Raw genomic sequence first — 16,929 nt, 5'->3', positions numbered from 1 at the left:
TGACACGGCTCCCCAAATCATCACGACTATGGAAACTTCACACTGGACCTCATGCAACTTGGATTATGTGCCTCAACTCTTGCTCCAGACTCTGGGACCGCGACTTTGAACCCACTGAGCAACAACCCAGTGCTTTCTCTACTTGGCCCAGAGGTAAGACACTTCTGATCTGGTTTCTGGTTCAGGAGTGGGGTGACAAGGAATGGGACAGTTGTAGCCCATATCCTGGATACTTGTGTGGGGCGGCGTTTGAAACGCCGACACCAGCCATAGTCCACTCCTTGTGAATCTCCCCCAAACTCTTGAACGGCCCTTGCTTCACAATCCTCTCAAGGCTGCGGTTATCCCTGTTGCTTGTGCACCTTTTGGAACTACCGCTATTTTAATCTTTAGAGTGTCTGCTTTCAGAAAATATACAATCTTTGGGGGTTTCGCGTCATCTTCAGGCCTAAAATTTTTTTTTTTTTTTTAAACATGTGCAAAAAAATAAAAAAATATTGCAAAAAATGGCAGCAAAAAGGCTAAATTGCTTTATAAAAAGAAAAAAAAAAAATAGCAAAAAATGGCAACAAAAAGGCTACTTTTTTTTTTATAAAGCAAAGGGGAAGAGGAAGGGGTATGCCATGAAACAAGGCAAATATATTTTTATAATGCAAAAGGTACGTACTTATTGTCGGTGTTCCCTCTGGATTTCTTGTAAGTAGCATATTCTTCAAGGATAGTTTCCACACTCTTCTTGGCAGGCAGATTAAACAACTACAAGAATAAGAAAAACATATGTATAATATATAGGACAGATATATAAAATTAAAGCCATTTTAGGGATACCATGAACTTACATTTTAAAATATACCTGTGAATACCATCAGCTCCCTACCTTTTTGGCACCAGGGACCGGTTTCATGGAAGACAATTTTTCAATGGATTGGCAGCACAGCGTGCTGAATTGCTTGGCAATGTACAGCGGCGCAGCGTGCTGCTGTACATTGCCATGAATGAATCGTATGTTTTGTACACAAGACATCTTGTAGTTCTCAATGAACTGCAAGGGCGCTGACAAGTGCTCTCAGCGTTTACGGATTCTTCCAGTTCTCCAGTAACGGTTTGCCCGTATAGGAGGTACCTGAAGACAGCTATAAGAAAGTCTGCAGGAGCTTGGAATTGCATTTGTGATGTGCTGATGTTGGGTGCATTGCTCTGCAGGCTTCTAAGAAAAAGACTCAGTTAGACTTACCGGTGACGGTATTTCTAAGAGCCTTTCAGGACAACCCCGGAGAGAGTAGCTCCACCTTGCAATCAGGAAACACATGCCCACTTTAAAAACACCTCCTCCTCCTCCATGGCTTCAGTTATTGTGGCCTTCCGACGCTGGAAAACAAAGCACAGAAAGCACAACACCATGGTAGAACTTATTACATTTACTAAGCATAACCTAGGGAGGGAAGTAACGGTTGTCCTGAAAGGCTCTTAGAAATACCGTCACCGGTAAGTCTAACTGAGTCTTTCTCAAATCGCCTTTCAGGACAACCCCGGAGAGGATAACCGAGAAACTTACCCTAGGGCGGGACTACTGCCTGCAGTACCTTCCTGCCGAAGGCCTGATCTGCTGCAGACAGTAGATCTAACCGGTAATGCCGGAGAAATGTCGAATAACTGGACCAAGTGGCAGCCTTGCAGATTTGTTCAGGCGTGGCACCGGCCCTTTCAGCCCAGGAAACTGCCGTGGATCTAGTAGAGTGGGCAGCAATACCTGAGGGAGGTATTTCTCCTTTTGCTTTATAGGCTTCTGTTATAGCCAACTTAAGCCACCTACCCAGCGTACTTTTAGAAGCTTTCTCCCCCTTGCGTGATCCAGAAAATATCACAAAGAGGGCGTTTGATTTTCTAAATTCTTTAGTAACTTTCAGAAACTGTAAAAGACACCTTCTCACATCCAATGTGTGAAAAACTTCCTCTCCTGCATTTGCTGGGCTTGCAGAGAATGTAGGTAACACTATTTCCTGTGATCGATGGAAAGTTGAGGATACTTTCGGTAGGAATGCTGGATCCGTCCTCAGTACCACCCTGTCCTGATAAATTCTAAGGAAGGGTTCTGTAATAGCTAGAGCTTGGAGCTCACTGACTCTCCTGGCCGAGGTGATGGCCACCAAAAAGATTGTTTTTAAAACCACCTTCTGTAAAGAAGCTTCTTGTAAGGGTTCAAACGGTGCTCCCGAGAGACCCTGTAAAACTGTAGACAAATCCCAACTGGGAAAGTCTTTAAGGGCTACTGGTCTATTTCGAGCAAGAGCCCTAAAAAATCTAGAAATTAAAGTTTCTTTAGATAAAGTCTTTTCAAAGAAAACTGATAAGGCAGCCACCTGAGTCTTCAGGGTACTGGCTGCGAGACCCTTCTCCATTCCTTCATGGAGAAACTCCAAGACGGACACCGTGCTCTTGACCTTGAGTTCTCTAGAACTGCACCAGGAGTTGAACTTTTTCCAGACCTTCATGTAAATTGCCTGTGTAACTGCCTTCCTACTGGACAGCAGGGTCTTTACTACTTTATCTGAGAGACCTTTAGCCTTTAACAGGTCCTCCTCAGAAACCAGGCGGTTAGCTGCAGGAGTTCCACTTCTGGATGACTTACTGTCCCCTGGGATAACAGATCTTTTCTGAGTGGTAACCTCCATGGGGGCTTCGAGGCTAGGTTTCGAAGACCCGCGAACCAGGGTCTTTTTGGCCAAAAAGGAGTGACTAGTATTAAGTCTGTCCTTTCTTCCCTGAATTTCCTCAGTACTAGTGGAATTAGAGGAAAGGGGGGAAAGGCATAGCACAGCTGGTAATGCCAGGGGTGAGCGAATGCATCCAACCCTATTGCTGCATCTCCTCGGTGAAGAGAAAAGAATCTGTCCACCTTTGAGTTCTGCTGGCTGGCAAAAAGGTCTACCTGAGGAACCCCCCAGGCCTCGGAGATCATCAGGAACACTTCCTGATTCAGACTCCATTCTGCCTCTAGCAATTTGCGCCTGCTTAGGAGGTCCGCAAACAAATTCTGAGAGCCCTTCAGATGCACTGCCGATAGTGAGGCTGTGTTCTGTTCTGCCCAGGCTAACAACAGATTGGCCAGCTCCATCAAGCTCCTGCTTCTGGTTCCCCCTTGCTTCATAATGTAGGTAACCGCTGTTGTGTTGTCTGACAACACCTGAACATGGTGGCCTCTCAAACTCTGCTGAAATGCCACTAAACCCAGAAAGATCGCCTTCAACTCCCTCCAGTTGGATGATCTTTGAGCTTCCTGTTTGGACCAGACCCCCTGAGATGTCTGACCATCCAGATGGGCTCCCCAGCCCCAGGCACTTGCGTCTGTAGTAAGGCGCTTGTCCACAGGAAAGGTCCACACCAGGCCCCTTGAGAGGTTTGCCTGGTCTCTCCACCACCAAAGAGCCCTTTTCGTCTTTGACGAAATTTTTAGCTGTTTTTCCAAAGGATCCTGATGGGACCAGCTTGACAGAACCTCCCTCTGAAGGGGTCTGGAATGGAACCTGGCCCACTGAACAGCCGGGATTGCTGCCGTAAGCAGGCCCAGAACTGCCATAGCCATCCTGACTGAGACTGTCTGGTTGCTCTGTATCCGCTGTACAGCTAGCTGTAACTTTTCCTGTTTTTCCAACGGCAGGAAAACTTTCTGGAGAATCGAATTTAATGTATACCCCAGAAATTTCATTTCCTGTGAGGGGGTCAGGATTGACTTCTCTAGGTTTAGAAGCCATCCCAGGCCCTCGAGGTGAGACTGGGCCCTCTGGAGATTGACTAGGACCTGCTCCCTGGAGTCTGCAAAAAACAAAAGGTCGTCCAGATAAGGAACAACTGGAATCCCCTTCAATTTCAGGGGTTCCAAAGCCTCTGCCATAATCTTCGTAAAGACCCTGGGAGAGGACGAGAGTCCGAACGGCAGAGCCCTGAATTGGAGGTGCCATACCGAACTCCCTACCTTCAATGCCAGGCGCAGGAACTGCTGCGATGCCTGATGAATTGGTATATGAAGGTAGGCATCCCTTAGGTCCAGGGATGCCATGAAGCATTCTGGGGTCAACAGCTTTGTGATGGAGAAAATTGTATCCATCCTGAAATGTTTGTACCGAATGAACCTGTTCAGGAATTTCAGATTCAGGATTAGACGGTACTTCCCTGAGGGTTTTTTCACCAGAAAAATATGTGAATAAAAACCCCCGCCCTGCTGGCTTACTGGGACTTGAATCAGAACCTCTTGCTGTATCAGCTCCTGTAACAACAGCTTCATTGCAGAGGCCTTCTCCTGATCCCTTGGCAATGTTGTCACATAAAACCTGCTCGGGGGTGGTTCTGAAAACTCCAACCTGTACCCCTGATCGACAACGCTCTTCACGAACAGATTTGGAGACAGCCTGTCCCATTGTTCGCGAAAAGCTGACAGTCTCCCCCCCACTGGGGAGATATTGTCACTTGTTCTTAGGGGACTGCTCTGGGGGAGATCTAAAGAGGACTCCACCCCTGCCTTTGCCCTTCTGTGAACCCCATCTGCTCTTGTGCTCCTGGTCTTTTTTATGGGACTGCTGAAAAGCACGAAAATTCTTTTTAGCCATCTGCTTTTTCTTAACTGGAAAAGCCTTCTTTTTATCGGCTGTTCTATCCAGCACAGACTCTAAATCAGGACCAAAGAGCAAGTCACCCGAGAAGGGAAGACCACACAGCTTGACCTTAGAGGCAGTGTCCCCAGACCATGTTTTCAGCCAAACTGCTCTCCTGGCTGAATTTACAAGAGCCGAAGACCTAGCGGCCAGTTTAACTGATTCTGCTGATGCATCCGCCATGTATTTGACTGCATTCAGGATCAGTGGAAAGGACTCTAAGAGATCCTTGCGGGGTGTCCCCGCCTCAATATGGCTCTTCAGCTTCTCTACCCAACATTCCAGATTCCTGGCCACCACCGTAGCTGCCATTGCTGGTTTTAGACTGACTGACGCGGCATCCCAAGCTTTTTTAAGGATGGAGTCAGCTTTTTTGTCCATTGGGTCTTTAAGGATCCCCATATCTTCAAAGGCTAGATCCGTTCGTCTGGATACCTGCGAGAAAGCTGCATCGACTCTAGGTTTCTTATTCCAAACCTCTGAGTCCTTATCTTCGAAGGGAAACCTTCTTTTGAGAGCTTTAGAGAAGAAAGGGGCTTTTTCTGGGTCCTTCCACTCCTTTCTCACTGAGTCTGAGAGGACCCTGTGGACAGGAAAAACTCGCCGTTTTGTTTCGTCCAACCCCTGGTACATTTTGTCATGAACTGACAGTTGTACTCTTTCTTCCTGAATTTCTAGAGTAGTGTAGATTGCTTTTAAAATATCATCTACTTCCTCTAGTGATAGCTTGAATTTGGAGCCCCTGCTATCTTCTTCCTCTTCCTCCTCCTCAGAATCCCTGAAGGAGATGAGAGTACTACCCCCTTCGTCTCCAGACTCTTCAGTTTCCACCTGTCTGGATGACGACGCCCTGGGGCTGGGCGGTAAGTTCTGAGGCTCGGTCTGTGCGGGAGGGTTTTGTATCAGGATGGACTTGACTGAACTCAAAGAGTTTGTCAGCTCTTTAACCGAAGAAAACAAATCCTTATATTGTTGAGATGTTTCCTCTTCCACCAATTCTCTGATACAATTTCTGCACATTGCCTTCTGCCATGAATCTCTGAGGGGGGTTTTGCAAGAAGGACATTTTCTCTGACCTGGTCTAGCTTTTCCTAGTGATTTTTCCTGAAACGACATACAGGTTTAATTCACTAAAAGCTCTCAACAACCAGTTGCTTAACACCAAGCCAGTGCAGAGACCCACCACCAAACAGACCTACTAGTGAGACCCCAGAACTAGGCTGCAAAAGGTCAGAGCGAAGTCCACCTCTGACCTGCAGCGACAGGCCCCCAAGAGGGGGGAACAAACAAAGACATACCCACAGTAAAGCAGAGGGTGCCAGTGCACCTTACGTACCTGGGCTGGACCGGTGCTGGGGGCGCCTGTCTCCGCCATAGCTGGCTTGCACTCTTCCATCGTTTGAGTGAGGCAGCTATTTTACAAACAGCTCTCATTTTAAATTTTCCCGGCCGCCGCGTCATCAAGGCCGGCCGGAAGCGGAAGCACACGGTCACCTGACCCGCCCCATGACCCCTGCGTTCCAGGCGCTGAACCACGGCGCCACGCCCCCTCAGAGCGCCCGCGCGTCACCGTGAACGACGCCGTCGCCGCCCGGGACCCGGCGCCGAAAACGGAGCCATGCCGCTGACCTGCAGCGGCCTCCGCCAGCAACAGAGCCCTCCCTGCGCTAACAAGCGGACACCGGGCACCCGACGCCGGCACTCCGAGGGTCCTTACTCCCGTGAGATGGCGGGACCAGGAGCTCCAGGAGTCCTCTCCCCGTGGAGATGCTGCTGGGGGTCAAAGAGAAACAACCTGCAACAAAAGGTAAGCCTTACTCCCCTGCAGAGAGTGTAGCTCTTCCTGGTTCAGGCACATGCTTCCTCCAAGGAGGAAACACAATAACTGAAGCCATGGAGGAGGAGGAGGTGTTTTTAAAGTGGGCATGTGTTTCCTGATTGCAAGGTGGAGCTACTCTCTCCGGGGTTGTCCTGAAAGGCGATTTGAGAAAATACATGCACATTTTTTTTACCTGCAACAAAAATGCACATTTTTTAAAAACCAACCTTATCCTTTAACCACTTGCCTTTCAGCAGATTTACTCCTCTTCCTGACCAGGCCATTTTTTGCGATACGGCACTAATTTAACTGACAATTGTGCAGTCGTGCGCCGATGTACACATATAAAATTTATGTTTTTTTTCCCCACAAATAGAGCTTTCTTTTGGTGCTATTTGATCACCTCTGCAGCTTTTATTTTTTATGCTATAAACAAAAAAAACTAAGAAAAAAAAAAAGCCCACAATTAAAAAAAAAAAAAAAAAAATTCTTACTTTCTGCTATAAAACACATCCAATAAGAAAGAAAAAAAAAATATGAGAATTTCTTCACCAATTTAACCACTTGCTGACCGGGCCACAGCCGAAAAGACGGCTACAGCGCGGTCGTGTTTTTCTGGGAGGGCGTCCATGGACGTCCTCCCAGAATCTTGCTCTCAAATGACGGAGCAATCACTTGTAAACAAAACCGGCGTCATGTCCTCTCTCTCCCCTCTCTGTACCGATGGGTACAGTGCGAGGGGAGAGAGATTGCAGCAGTTCTGTGGGCTGGATGTGTAGTGCCCACAGCGCTGCTTCATGCCCATGCTGTGCGATACTCTGCCAATACATTTTAACAGAAACAAAGAATTTTATTTTATTTTTCCTGTCTGATTTATAGCGCAAAAAATAAATAAAAAAAACTGCGGTGATTAAATACCATCAAAAGAAAGCTCTAGTTGTGTGAAAAAAAAGGACATTTCATATAGGCACAGTGTTGCATGACTAATTGTCAAAGTAAGAGAGAACCGAAGGTTGAAAATTGGTCTGGTTAGGAAGGGGGTTTAAGTGCCCAGTGGTCAAGTGGTTAAGCCAGAATGTATTCTGCTACATGTTTTTGGTAAAAAAAAAAAAAAAAATCCCAATAAGTGTATATGGATGGCTTTGCGCAAAAGTTCCAGCATTATAAACTTATTTTCTTTTACTAGTAATGACGGCGATCAGTGACTTACAGCAGGATTGCGACAGACAAAATCGGACACCAAGTAACACTTTTTGGGGACCAGTGACACCAATACAATGCTGTACTAATGACACTGGCTGGGAAGGGGTTAACATCAGGGGCGATCAAAGTGTTAAATGTGTTCCTAGGAAGTCCTTGTACTTTGGAAAGGCAGAGATCAGTGAGCCTTCTTAGCAGAAAAACAGGATCTCCATCTTCTCCTCTCACAGAATGACGCTCTGCCTCGTTTGCATAGGCAGACCTCCATTCTGCTTCACTCGGGAATGACTGCCGGGTCCCGGTGGACATCGCGTCCGCTGGACCCGCCGATTGGGCTCCTGCTGTGTCGCCAACAGTGCGCCCCAGACCTGGAAGTTTCAGGTATGTGATCCTGCGCAGAGGATATATATACACAGTATACGGTCGGCAAGAGGTTAATATAGTCTCGCTCCAATACCTGCTTCTGACGTGTGATGAGATCCCAGTCATCCACAAGCCAGGGTTTCAGTTCCTCAGGTATCTTTACTTTAACTTCAACTCTATTCATAAAAGTCTCCTCCTACAAACAAAAAAAACTATGTAAGCAGAGAGAATAACATTTTGTAAGCAGTTCAATAGCTGGTGATGCAAAACATGTCTTAAAAGGGGACCCGATTTTTATTTTTTACCTCCCCATCTTTCAGGACCACCACAGAGGCCGTGGCTCCTCCCCTTCCTTAGGAAACACTGTGCCAGCCAATATATTTTCACTTCCCCCTGCCGGACTTCAATTGTTTTCATTTCCTCTGGTGGGGAGACACTTTTTTTTTGGGGAACCAGGCCTGACCGTCAGGGAGGCTGTGGCTATTTGAAGCCCTGTAAGGGAGGCATTGCTTTATTGAAGATTTAATGAAGCTTGGCAAATGCCCTGTGTGTGTTGATTTTCTATTTGTTTGATAGGGTCCCAGTAGAAACCCCCCACCTCAATAGTACCCCCAACTCCTTGGTATCCTGATTCAGCAGAACCCCCGCTCGGTAGTAACCCCAAACTCTGCTGATCCCCTGCTCAGTAATAGCCCCCATCCCCTAAACGGTGGGGGGAGGGAGAGAAGCAAGGGCTTCTAGAATGACAGAAAACCTGTCACACAGATGAACACTTTATTTTCAAATTTAAAACATGGTGGTCAACTACGGTTACTAGTGCCGGACTTGCTCATGAGCGCTGTAGCTAGTCACAATGGACTGGCCAAATATTTACACATACATGTGGGACATATACAACATAAAACAAATTCACAAATGACTTGTATTTCCATCAAGTGCTTACCAACCTTGCTGCCAGGTTAACTCTATATTGGGGTTTGTCATACAAGTATCTATTCATAATCAAGCTAAAAGGGGTTGTAAAGCTTCACTTTTTTTTTTAAAATAACAAATATGTCATACTTACCTCCACTGTGCAGCTCGTTTTGCACACAGTGGCCCCGATCCTCGTCTTCTGGGGTCCCTCGGCAGCTGTCTCGGCTCCTCCCCACATCAGCTAACCCCCCCCCCCCCCCCCCTGGGAAGCGCTCTCCCAAGGGGGATTAGCTTGCGCGCACGCTCCCGAGTCCTGTACCCGGCATCCATAAGCCGCTGACTACAGGACTAGGCCCTGCCCCCTGCATCATTAGACTTGATTGACAGCAGCGTGAACCAATGGCTGCGCTGCTATCAATCTATCCAATGAAGAGCGGAGAACAATCTAGGATGGAAAAGGACCTGGGGGTCCCAGTAGATGATAGGCTCAGCAATGGCATGCAATGCCAAGCTGCTGCTAACAAAGCAAACAGAATATTGGCATTAAAAAGGGGATCAACTCCAGAGATAAAACGATAATTCTCCCCTCTACAAGACTCTGGTCCGGCAGCACCTGGACTATGCCGTCCGGTTCTGGGCACCAGTCCTCAGGAAGGATGTACTGGAAATGGAGCGACTACAAAGAAGGGCAACAAAGCTAATAAAGGGTCTGGAGGATATTAGTTATGAGGAAAGGTTGTGAGCACTGAACTTATTCTCTCTGGAGAAGAGACGCTTGAGAGGGGATATGATTTCAATATAAAAATACCGACTGGTGACCCCACAATAGGGAGAAAACTTGTTTGCATAAGGGAGTTTAACAAGACTCGTGGCCACTCATTAAAATTAGAAGAAAAGGTTTAACCTTAAACTACATAGAGGGTTCTTTACTGTAAGAGCGGCAAGGATGTGGAATTCCCTTCCACAGGCGGTGGTCTCCGTGAGGGGCATTGATAGTTTCAAGAAACTATTAGATAAGCACCTGAACGACCGCAACATACAGGGATATACAATGTAATACTGACATATAATCACACACATAGGTTGGACTTGATGGACTTGTGTCTTTTCAACCTCACCTATTATGTAACTGCCGAGAAGACAGGGCCGTCAAGCATGTTTGAAGTAGGACTTTCGAGGGCTAAGGTAAGTAAACGGGGGGGGGGGTTTACTTACAGCATTTGCTAAACAACCCGGCATTGTCCGAGTGAGCACCAATATACCAATATACCTGGCGTCTGGACGTTTTTGTGAATTTGTTTTATGTTGTATATATTCCACATGTGTATATATTTGGCCAGTCCAATGTGACTAGCTACAGCACTCATGAGCAAGTCCAGCACTAGTAACCAGTTAACCACCATTTTTTATATTTGAGAATAAAGTGTTCATACTTTGTCATCGGACATGTTTTTTGTCATTCTATAAGCCCTTGATTTTCTGCCCCCTCCCTGTTTGGGACTATTTTTTTTCCATATGCTTTTTTTTTTTTTTTTTTTAAGGGCTGGATGACAGACATCACTTTATACACTTACAACATGGGTTTCTAAGGCTCCTAACACAACACATTTTTAGCTAACCCCCCCCAGCCCTGCTGATCCCCGGCTCAGTAGTAACCCCCCAGCTCTGCTTATCCTCTAGTTTACCAATCCTCTCTCTGATCTCCCGCGCACCTCATGCTATATTGCTCCCACGTTGCTCACCATGTGATAACGCTAGTTTCTTCTGTTCCAGTCCCCCAGCTCTGCTGATCCTCTGCTGCTCAGTCCTCTCTCTCTCCCCCTCACCTTCCACTATAGCGTTCCTCCCTTTTGCACATCATGTGCCGTCTCTGCTAGTTGCTCTGCTCCAGTCCGGACCCCGCTCAACTTCCTGCTGCTCCACACCAGATGTGACGTCTAAACCAGACACTTCCAGAATATATACCCACGAACCAGAAGTGACTGCTGATGACGTCTTTCCAGGTTGCCGTTTTCCCAGTGCATCCAATACCTCCAAATCTAACACTGAATAAAATCAGCAACAGGTGCGGTTAACAGGCATGGTCATAGTTTTCTAATAGAATTCGATGACAATGTTTGCTAACCGTGCCTGCAGTTTTTTCCTATGGAGGTTTTGAAGCACCAAGAAAGCAACATAGGCTATCATTTGTTAAGTGAAGCAGAGCAGAGCAAAGCAACTTATAAACAAGGCTGTAAGGTAAACATTTTATTTAGGGCCGGTTCACACAGCAGGCGAGGCGAGGCGACTCCGACTTGCCTCGCCGCGACCTGCCGCGGCCTCAGCGGCGACTTGCAAATGACTTCTGTATATAAGTCAATGCAAGTCGCCCCGAGGTCGCCCAAAAGTAGTACAGGAACCTTTTTTCTGAGTCGGAGCGACTCGAGTCGCTCCTCTCAGAACGGTTCCATTGTACAGAACGGGGGCGACTTGCGAGAGCGAGGCGAGGCGAGTCGTGTCGCCTCGCCCGCTGTGTGAACCGGCTCTTAGGGACAGGGAGGGCATTGATTGGCAGAGTGCTTAAAAAAAAAGAAAAAAAAAAAAAAAAAAAGCGTGTCCAATACCACATTTAAAGTGATAAAGTTTTGTTTTAACTTGTTAAAAATAACAAACATATTATACTTACCCGATCTGTGTAATGGTTTTGCAAAGTGAGGCCCCAATCCTACTCTTTTTGAGTCCCTCGCCAGGGCTCCTCCCTTCTGTTGAGTGCCCCCACAGCAAGCAGCTTACTATGGGGCACCCAAGGCTCCATTTGTCCATTCAGACATGGAGCCTTGACCTCTCTCCTCATTGGTTCACTGCCTTTGATCGGCAGCAACGGGAGCCAATGGGTTTTCGCTGCTGTCTCAGCCAATGAGGAGGGAGAGTCCTGGATAAAGCAGAGTTGCTCATGCAACATTTCTGGATCTAGATGGGGCTCAGATATTGGGGGGGGCAGCTGCTGCACACAAAAGGCTTATGCACAGAATGCATTAAGATAATGCTTTTACAACCCCTTTAAAAGTCAATGTAAATGAGCCCTTAATGTGCACAATGTTTGGAAGGGAACTACTGTATACATTACACAAGCTCTAGATTGCTGTTGACACGGGTATTTATTTTTGTTTTTCTTATGCAAAAATTGAATAAAAGGTGAACTAATAGACATAAGACGAGATACCTACACTCTCAACGGTGGGATCCACTCGGGCCCGTTTCTTTCGTGGTGGTTGAGGAGCATCGCTGGTACTGGTGCCCTCTCCACTCCCAGGGGCTAATAAAACAAGAAATAAATGATATGACAAGGAAAAAAAATAAAAGTAAAAAATGGAATATAAAATGATACACACACACACACACACACACACACACACACACGTAAACCAGTGACGAAGGAAACCTACCTTTTTGCTTGTTTTTCTTGGTTTTCCTGAAGCATAAAAAAAAATTAAAAAAAAAAAAAAAAAAAAAAAACATTAACAAACCACCTTTCTTCATGCAAGATCTCATATTGTTAACTTAGCTTTTACTATTCATCTATCTCAACTTACTGCGAGAATTCCTTCAAGTATATGATCAGTATTATCTTTGTTCTATTTCAGTGTAACACATTTTTTGAAAAAAAAAAAAAAGTTAAAAAAAAAATAAAATAAAAAATAATAAAAATAAACACTGAACACCAAAAATAACCCTCAAGACACTAACTACTCCTAACATCTAATCCAAATCAGATGGTATGTAACTTTTTGGCCAGAATCTTCCACAATGCAGCTGAAACGAATAGTCGCTTATGTACTCCTTAGCAATGCAAGTCTTTTTTATCCTGTTTTTGGCAATGATACATAACACACAGTATAATGTATATGGTCACTGTTCATTTTATCAACTCTAAAATGAGAAAAAGACGGTGAAGCCGTTTCACTTACACTTCCACATTCTTCTGCTGAAGTGCAGCTGACTTCTTTCCTGGAGCGGCTGCTCTCATCTTCCCCTCTGCATACTGATCCCTGTAAAGGACACTAAATACCATTAGAACATTCAACCTGTCCTACAAAAAAGGCATACCCATCAGAAAAATATCTGCAAATATATCTCTGGCCAATTAGGTAACCCTTTCATCCTATCCACTTCAGCTCCCGACCTTTTCTGGCACTTTTTGTTCACAAGTAAAAATCTTTTTTTGCTAGAAAATTACTTTAAACATTATATATGTTAAGTCCCATCATATAAACAGAAAAGTCAGTGCTACTACCCAATACAGCACTTAGATAGCAGAGCTCCCAGGTGCTCGAGCCACAGTTGCTGGCTGAGTAGAGTAATGTAGAAAAAAATGATCCGCACTCCGGTTGTTGCTCTTAAAATGTCTTAATTTTATTGAACAGCCACAGTGAACAAGCGCTGATTAAATCAGTTGACGAGTTTCAGCCTTTAAGGCCTTAGTCATAATGACTCTGTAGCACAATATTAGAAATAAGGGATGACAGGTCCTCTTTATGAAGACCTGTCTATAAGACTCCAAATCTCTCCTCTACCTTTAAAAAGCAAAAGATCCAAAAAATGTTTATATATATATATATATATATATATATATATATATATATATATATATATACACACAAACACACACACACATTGTTTACTTCCACTCTAGACTAGAAGTGACAATGTCGCTCTGGTCCTCCAAGATCGCAGAGGTGATCAGGTCTCTGGTCACCTCTATGGTCAGCCACATGAAGTGTCGGATCTTTTCCCCGGCCATCTGGGAAAAACTGCAACGCCAAAACCACGGACGAGTGGCCGGAGCTAGGGGCCCCTCAGCTGTTTCCAATAGTGATCCAGCAGCTAATTAGCTGCTTGAAACCACTTTTATGAAAAAGCCAATTGCCTGCTGAAATAAAAACAAACCCCCCCCCCCAAAAAAAAAAAAAAAATATACAAAACAAAAAAAGGGGTTATGTCTGATCTCTTCAGCCATAACCCCGGTAAATCACTTGTAGGCTGCAATGTATATATGCATTGCGGTCAGCAAGTGGATATGCAAGACTGCTGAAATGCCCTTGCTGACCATTCATGAATAGGGGGGAGGGGGCAGACACCAGTCTGCCAACATGTCATTCCTGAAATTTGTATTCTTGGCCAAGCGTACACGTTTATGTGACAGATTTGTTGTAAACCCAACATTTCTCCCTCCTGAAACGTGGCTGCTGTACCATGTACTTCTATTCTCTTTGTATTACTTCCTTTGTGTGAAATCCCTGGCGTTCCTGCTCAGTCCCTCGGCATTCCCATTAAAAACTGACCCCCCACTTAGCAGGAGAGAACAGCATGGTCAGTTCTCTAGCTATGCTGGGGACACAGCCTGCTCTACTCCAATGGTCAGACTTGTCCTGACACACACCCCCCGCCCCCCATACAGCCTTTCACCTGGGAAGCTAAGTGTGCTGCTTTTTCTCCTTCCCAGCTCCTATGCTGCTGAGAATAGAGGGAATGTGATCTCACACACACACAAAAAAAAAAAAAGAAGTGTTTTTGTTTTGTTTTGTTTAAGATGTATACACAAATATTTAGTCTCTCATTTACATTTTGAATTGCATAGGTTTTTACAAGGTGAAAGGTTTACCTATACTTTAGGGTTTAGGATAACATCTGCTTAGGTTTTCTTCCTCCCCTTCTCCATAGATGTAAGACTTATGGTCCACATGCACTGTATACCTATGCTCCTTGACACTACAAATCCAATCCCTTCCACCCAAAACTAAAAAGTGATTCATTTCCTGTCAAACATGGTCATTATTATATACTTACTGATTGGCCTTCTGAAGTTCTTTTTGTTTTTGCAGGTTAGTGTCCACGTATTTGAGTACTCTACTTTCTGGTACCCACTCATCCCAGCTGAAAAGAAATTAAATGAAATTCAGCCATTGCAATAGACAAAGCAGAAGAGTTTACAGTGGGCATAGAAAAGAATCAGCCCCCCCCCCCCCCCCCAGAAAATAATCACATTTTGTTGATTTGCTGCCTTAAATGAAGAACGACACAGTCCGGCTGTATTTAATTTATAACATCCAAGTAGAAAATAGAACACCAACGCACGAGAACAAAAAAAACAAAAAAAAAAACACAACAAAAAACAACACAACAATAAAAAAAACACCACAATAAAAAAACAAAAAAAACACCACAAAAAAATAAAAAAAAAAAATAAAAAAAATAAACACAAAAAACAACACAACAATAAAAAAACAACACAACAATAAACACCACAATAAAAAAACAAAAAAAAAACCCAAACAAAAAACACAATAAAAAACAACAACAACACCGCAATAAAAAAAAAAAAACACAAAAAAAAAAAAACCCTTCCTCCGAAAAGCGACTTTTAAATAGGGATGCACCGATATATTGGCTCCCGAAAAAGAGTTATAAAGGGTCTTGCCGATAGAAAATAAAAAATTTAAATTTTCCGATAATGGCCACCGAAAACGTGCGCGATTTTGCCACGATTTTCATTAGGTCATGTGACTCAAAAACTGCAACAAAAAATACAAACACAATTGCCTCTTTGCCACGTTTTCAATGCATTTCAACAGGGAGGTGCGTTACACCATAATGGACCAGTGTGAAGACATGCATAGATTTTAAAACGATGCCGTTTTCTTGCGCTTTAATGCAAACTATTAAAAATAGAAATTATAATTTTTATTTATTTATTTATTTTTTTTACACACTATTTGGTTTCAGTTTTCAGCCAAGTACATCCCGATCGGGGCCATGTAAAATCAAATCTTGGGTGAGAACCTCCTTCCTTCAGCCAGGGCATTGAAAATGGGTCCAGCATAACAATGACCGAAAAACACACAGCCAAGGCAACAAAGGAGCGTCTCAAAATGAAGCACATTAAAGGGGTTGTAAAGGTAAATGTTTTTTCACCTTAATGCATTCTATGCATTAAGGTGAAAAAACATCTCACACTGCCGGCGCCCCCAGTCCCCCCGTTTTACTTACCTGACCCCTCGAAAATCCCGCGCTCGCCCCCGCCGTCCTCTTCGCCGCTCAGCCTGGCCGCTGATTGGCTGGAGTGGATGGATTGAAAGCAGCGCAGCCATTGGCTCGCGCTGCTGTCAATCACATCCAATGACGCAGCGCGCCGGGGGGCGGGGCTTTGTGATACAGCGAGCGGCTATAGCCGCCGGCTGTATCACGGGAGCGCGCCCGCAGTGCTTCTCACCAATGCGAGGGAGCTCGCATTAACGTGAGAAGCACCTGCGGGAGGAAGCAGAGACAGCCGCCGAGGGACCCCAGAAGAGCAGGTTCGGGGCCACTCTGTGCAAAACGAGCTGCACAGTGGAGGTAAGTATAACATGTTTGTTATTTTAAAAAAATAAAAAATTTTACTTTACAACCCCTTTAAGGTCCTGGAGTGGCCCAGTCTCCAGACCTTAATCCCATAGAAAATATGTGGAAGGAGTTGAAGGTTCCAGTTACCAAACGTCATCTTCAAAACCTTAATGACTTGGAGAGGATCTACAAAGAGGACAAAATCCCTCCTGAGATGTGTGCAAACCTGGTGACCAACTACAAGAAACGTCTGACCTCTGTGATCGCCGACAAGGGTCTTGCCACCAAGTACCAAGTCATGTGTTGCGAAGGGGTGAGATACTTATTTTACGCATTAAAATGCGAATCAATTTGTAACTTTTTTGAAATGCGTTTTTCTGGATATTTTTGTTGTTATTCCGTCTCTCACTGGTAAAAACAAACCGACCATTAAAATTATAGACCGATCATTTGTCAGTGGGTAAAAACCTACAAAATCAGCAGAGGGTCAAATACTTTTTTTTCTTCACTGTACATACGAAAAACAATACAACCCCAACTGAGACTTTATAGGCAGAATGAGGCAATAGTATACAAGTATGAGAGAAATATGATAAAAAAAAAAAGATTACAAAACGTTATTTT

At 44.7% G+C, this 16,929-nt stretch overlaps 1 protein-coding gene across 4 annotated transcripts in view; it reads right to left on the bottom strand.

Annotated features, from left to right (window-relative positions):
• MORF4L1 (mortality factor 4 like 1) overlaps positions 1 to 16,929 on the bottom strand; it is an 84,987-nt gene that overhangs the window by 16,607 nt on the left and 51,451 nt on the right. For 2 of the 4 annotated variants that reach the window (XM_077469171.1, XM_077469169.1), the window contains 6 exons: positions 14,773 to 14,859; positions 12,894 to 12,974; positions 12,372 to 12,397; positions 12,153 to 12,241; positions 8,126 to 8,227; positions 668 to 756 (listed from right to left, as the gene is read on the bottom strand). In XM_077469171.1, the coding sequence (XP_077325297.1) occupies positions 668 to 756; positions 8,126 to 8,227; positions 12,153 to 12,241; positions 12,372 to 12,397; positions 12,894 to 12,974; positions 14,773 to 14,859 (474 nt within the window). Of the gene's footprint in view, positions 1 to 667; positions 757 to 8,125; positions 8,228 to 12,152; positions 12,242 to 12,371; positions 12,398 to 12,893; positions 12,987 to 14,772; positions 14,860 to 16,929 lie in introns of all 4 variants that reach the window. The other 2 variants (XM_077469168.1, XM_077469170.1) reach the window with 1 other exon arrangement.

Source organism: Lithobates pipiens, unplaced genomic scaffold, assembly GCF_037356315.1.
Source record: "Lithobates pipiens isolate NorthernLeopardFrog02 unplaced genomic scaffold, aLitPip1_a1.2 Scaffold_8, whole genome shotgun sequence".
Taxonomy (NCBI): domain Eukaryota; kingdom Metazoa; phylum Chordata; class Amphibia; order Anura; family Ranidae; genus Lithobates; species Lithobates pipiens.
This window is presented reverse-complemented; position numbering and strand designations above follow the sequence as displayed.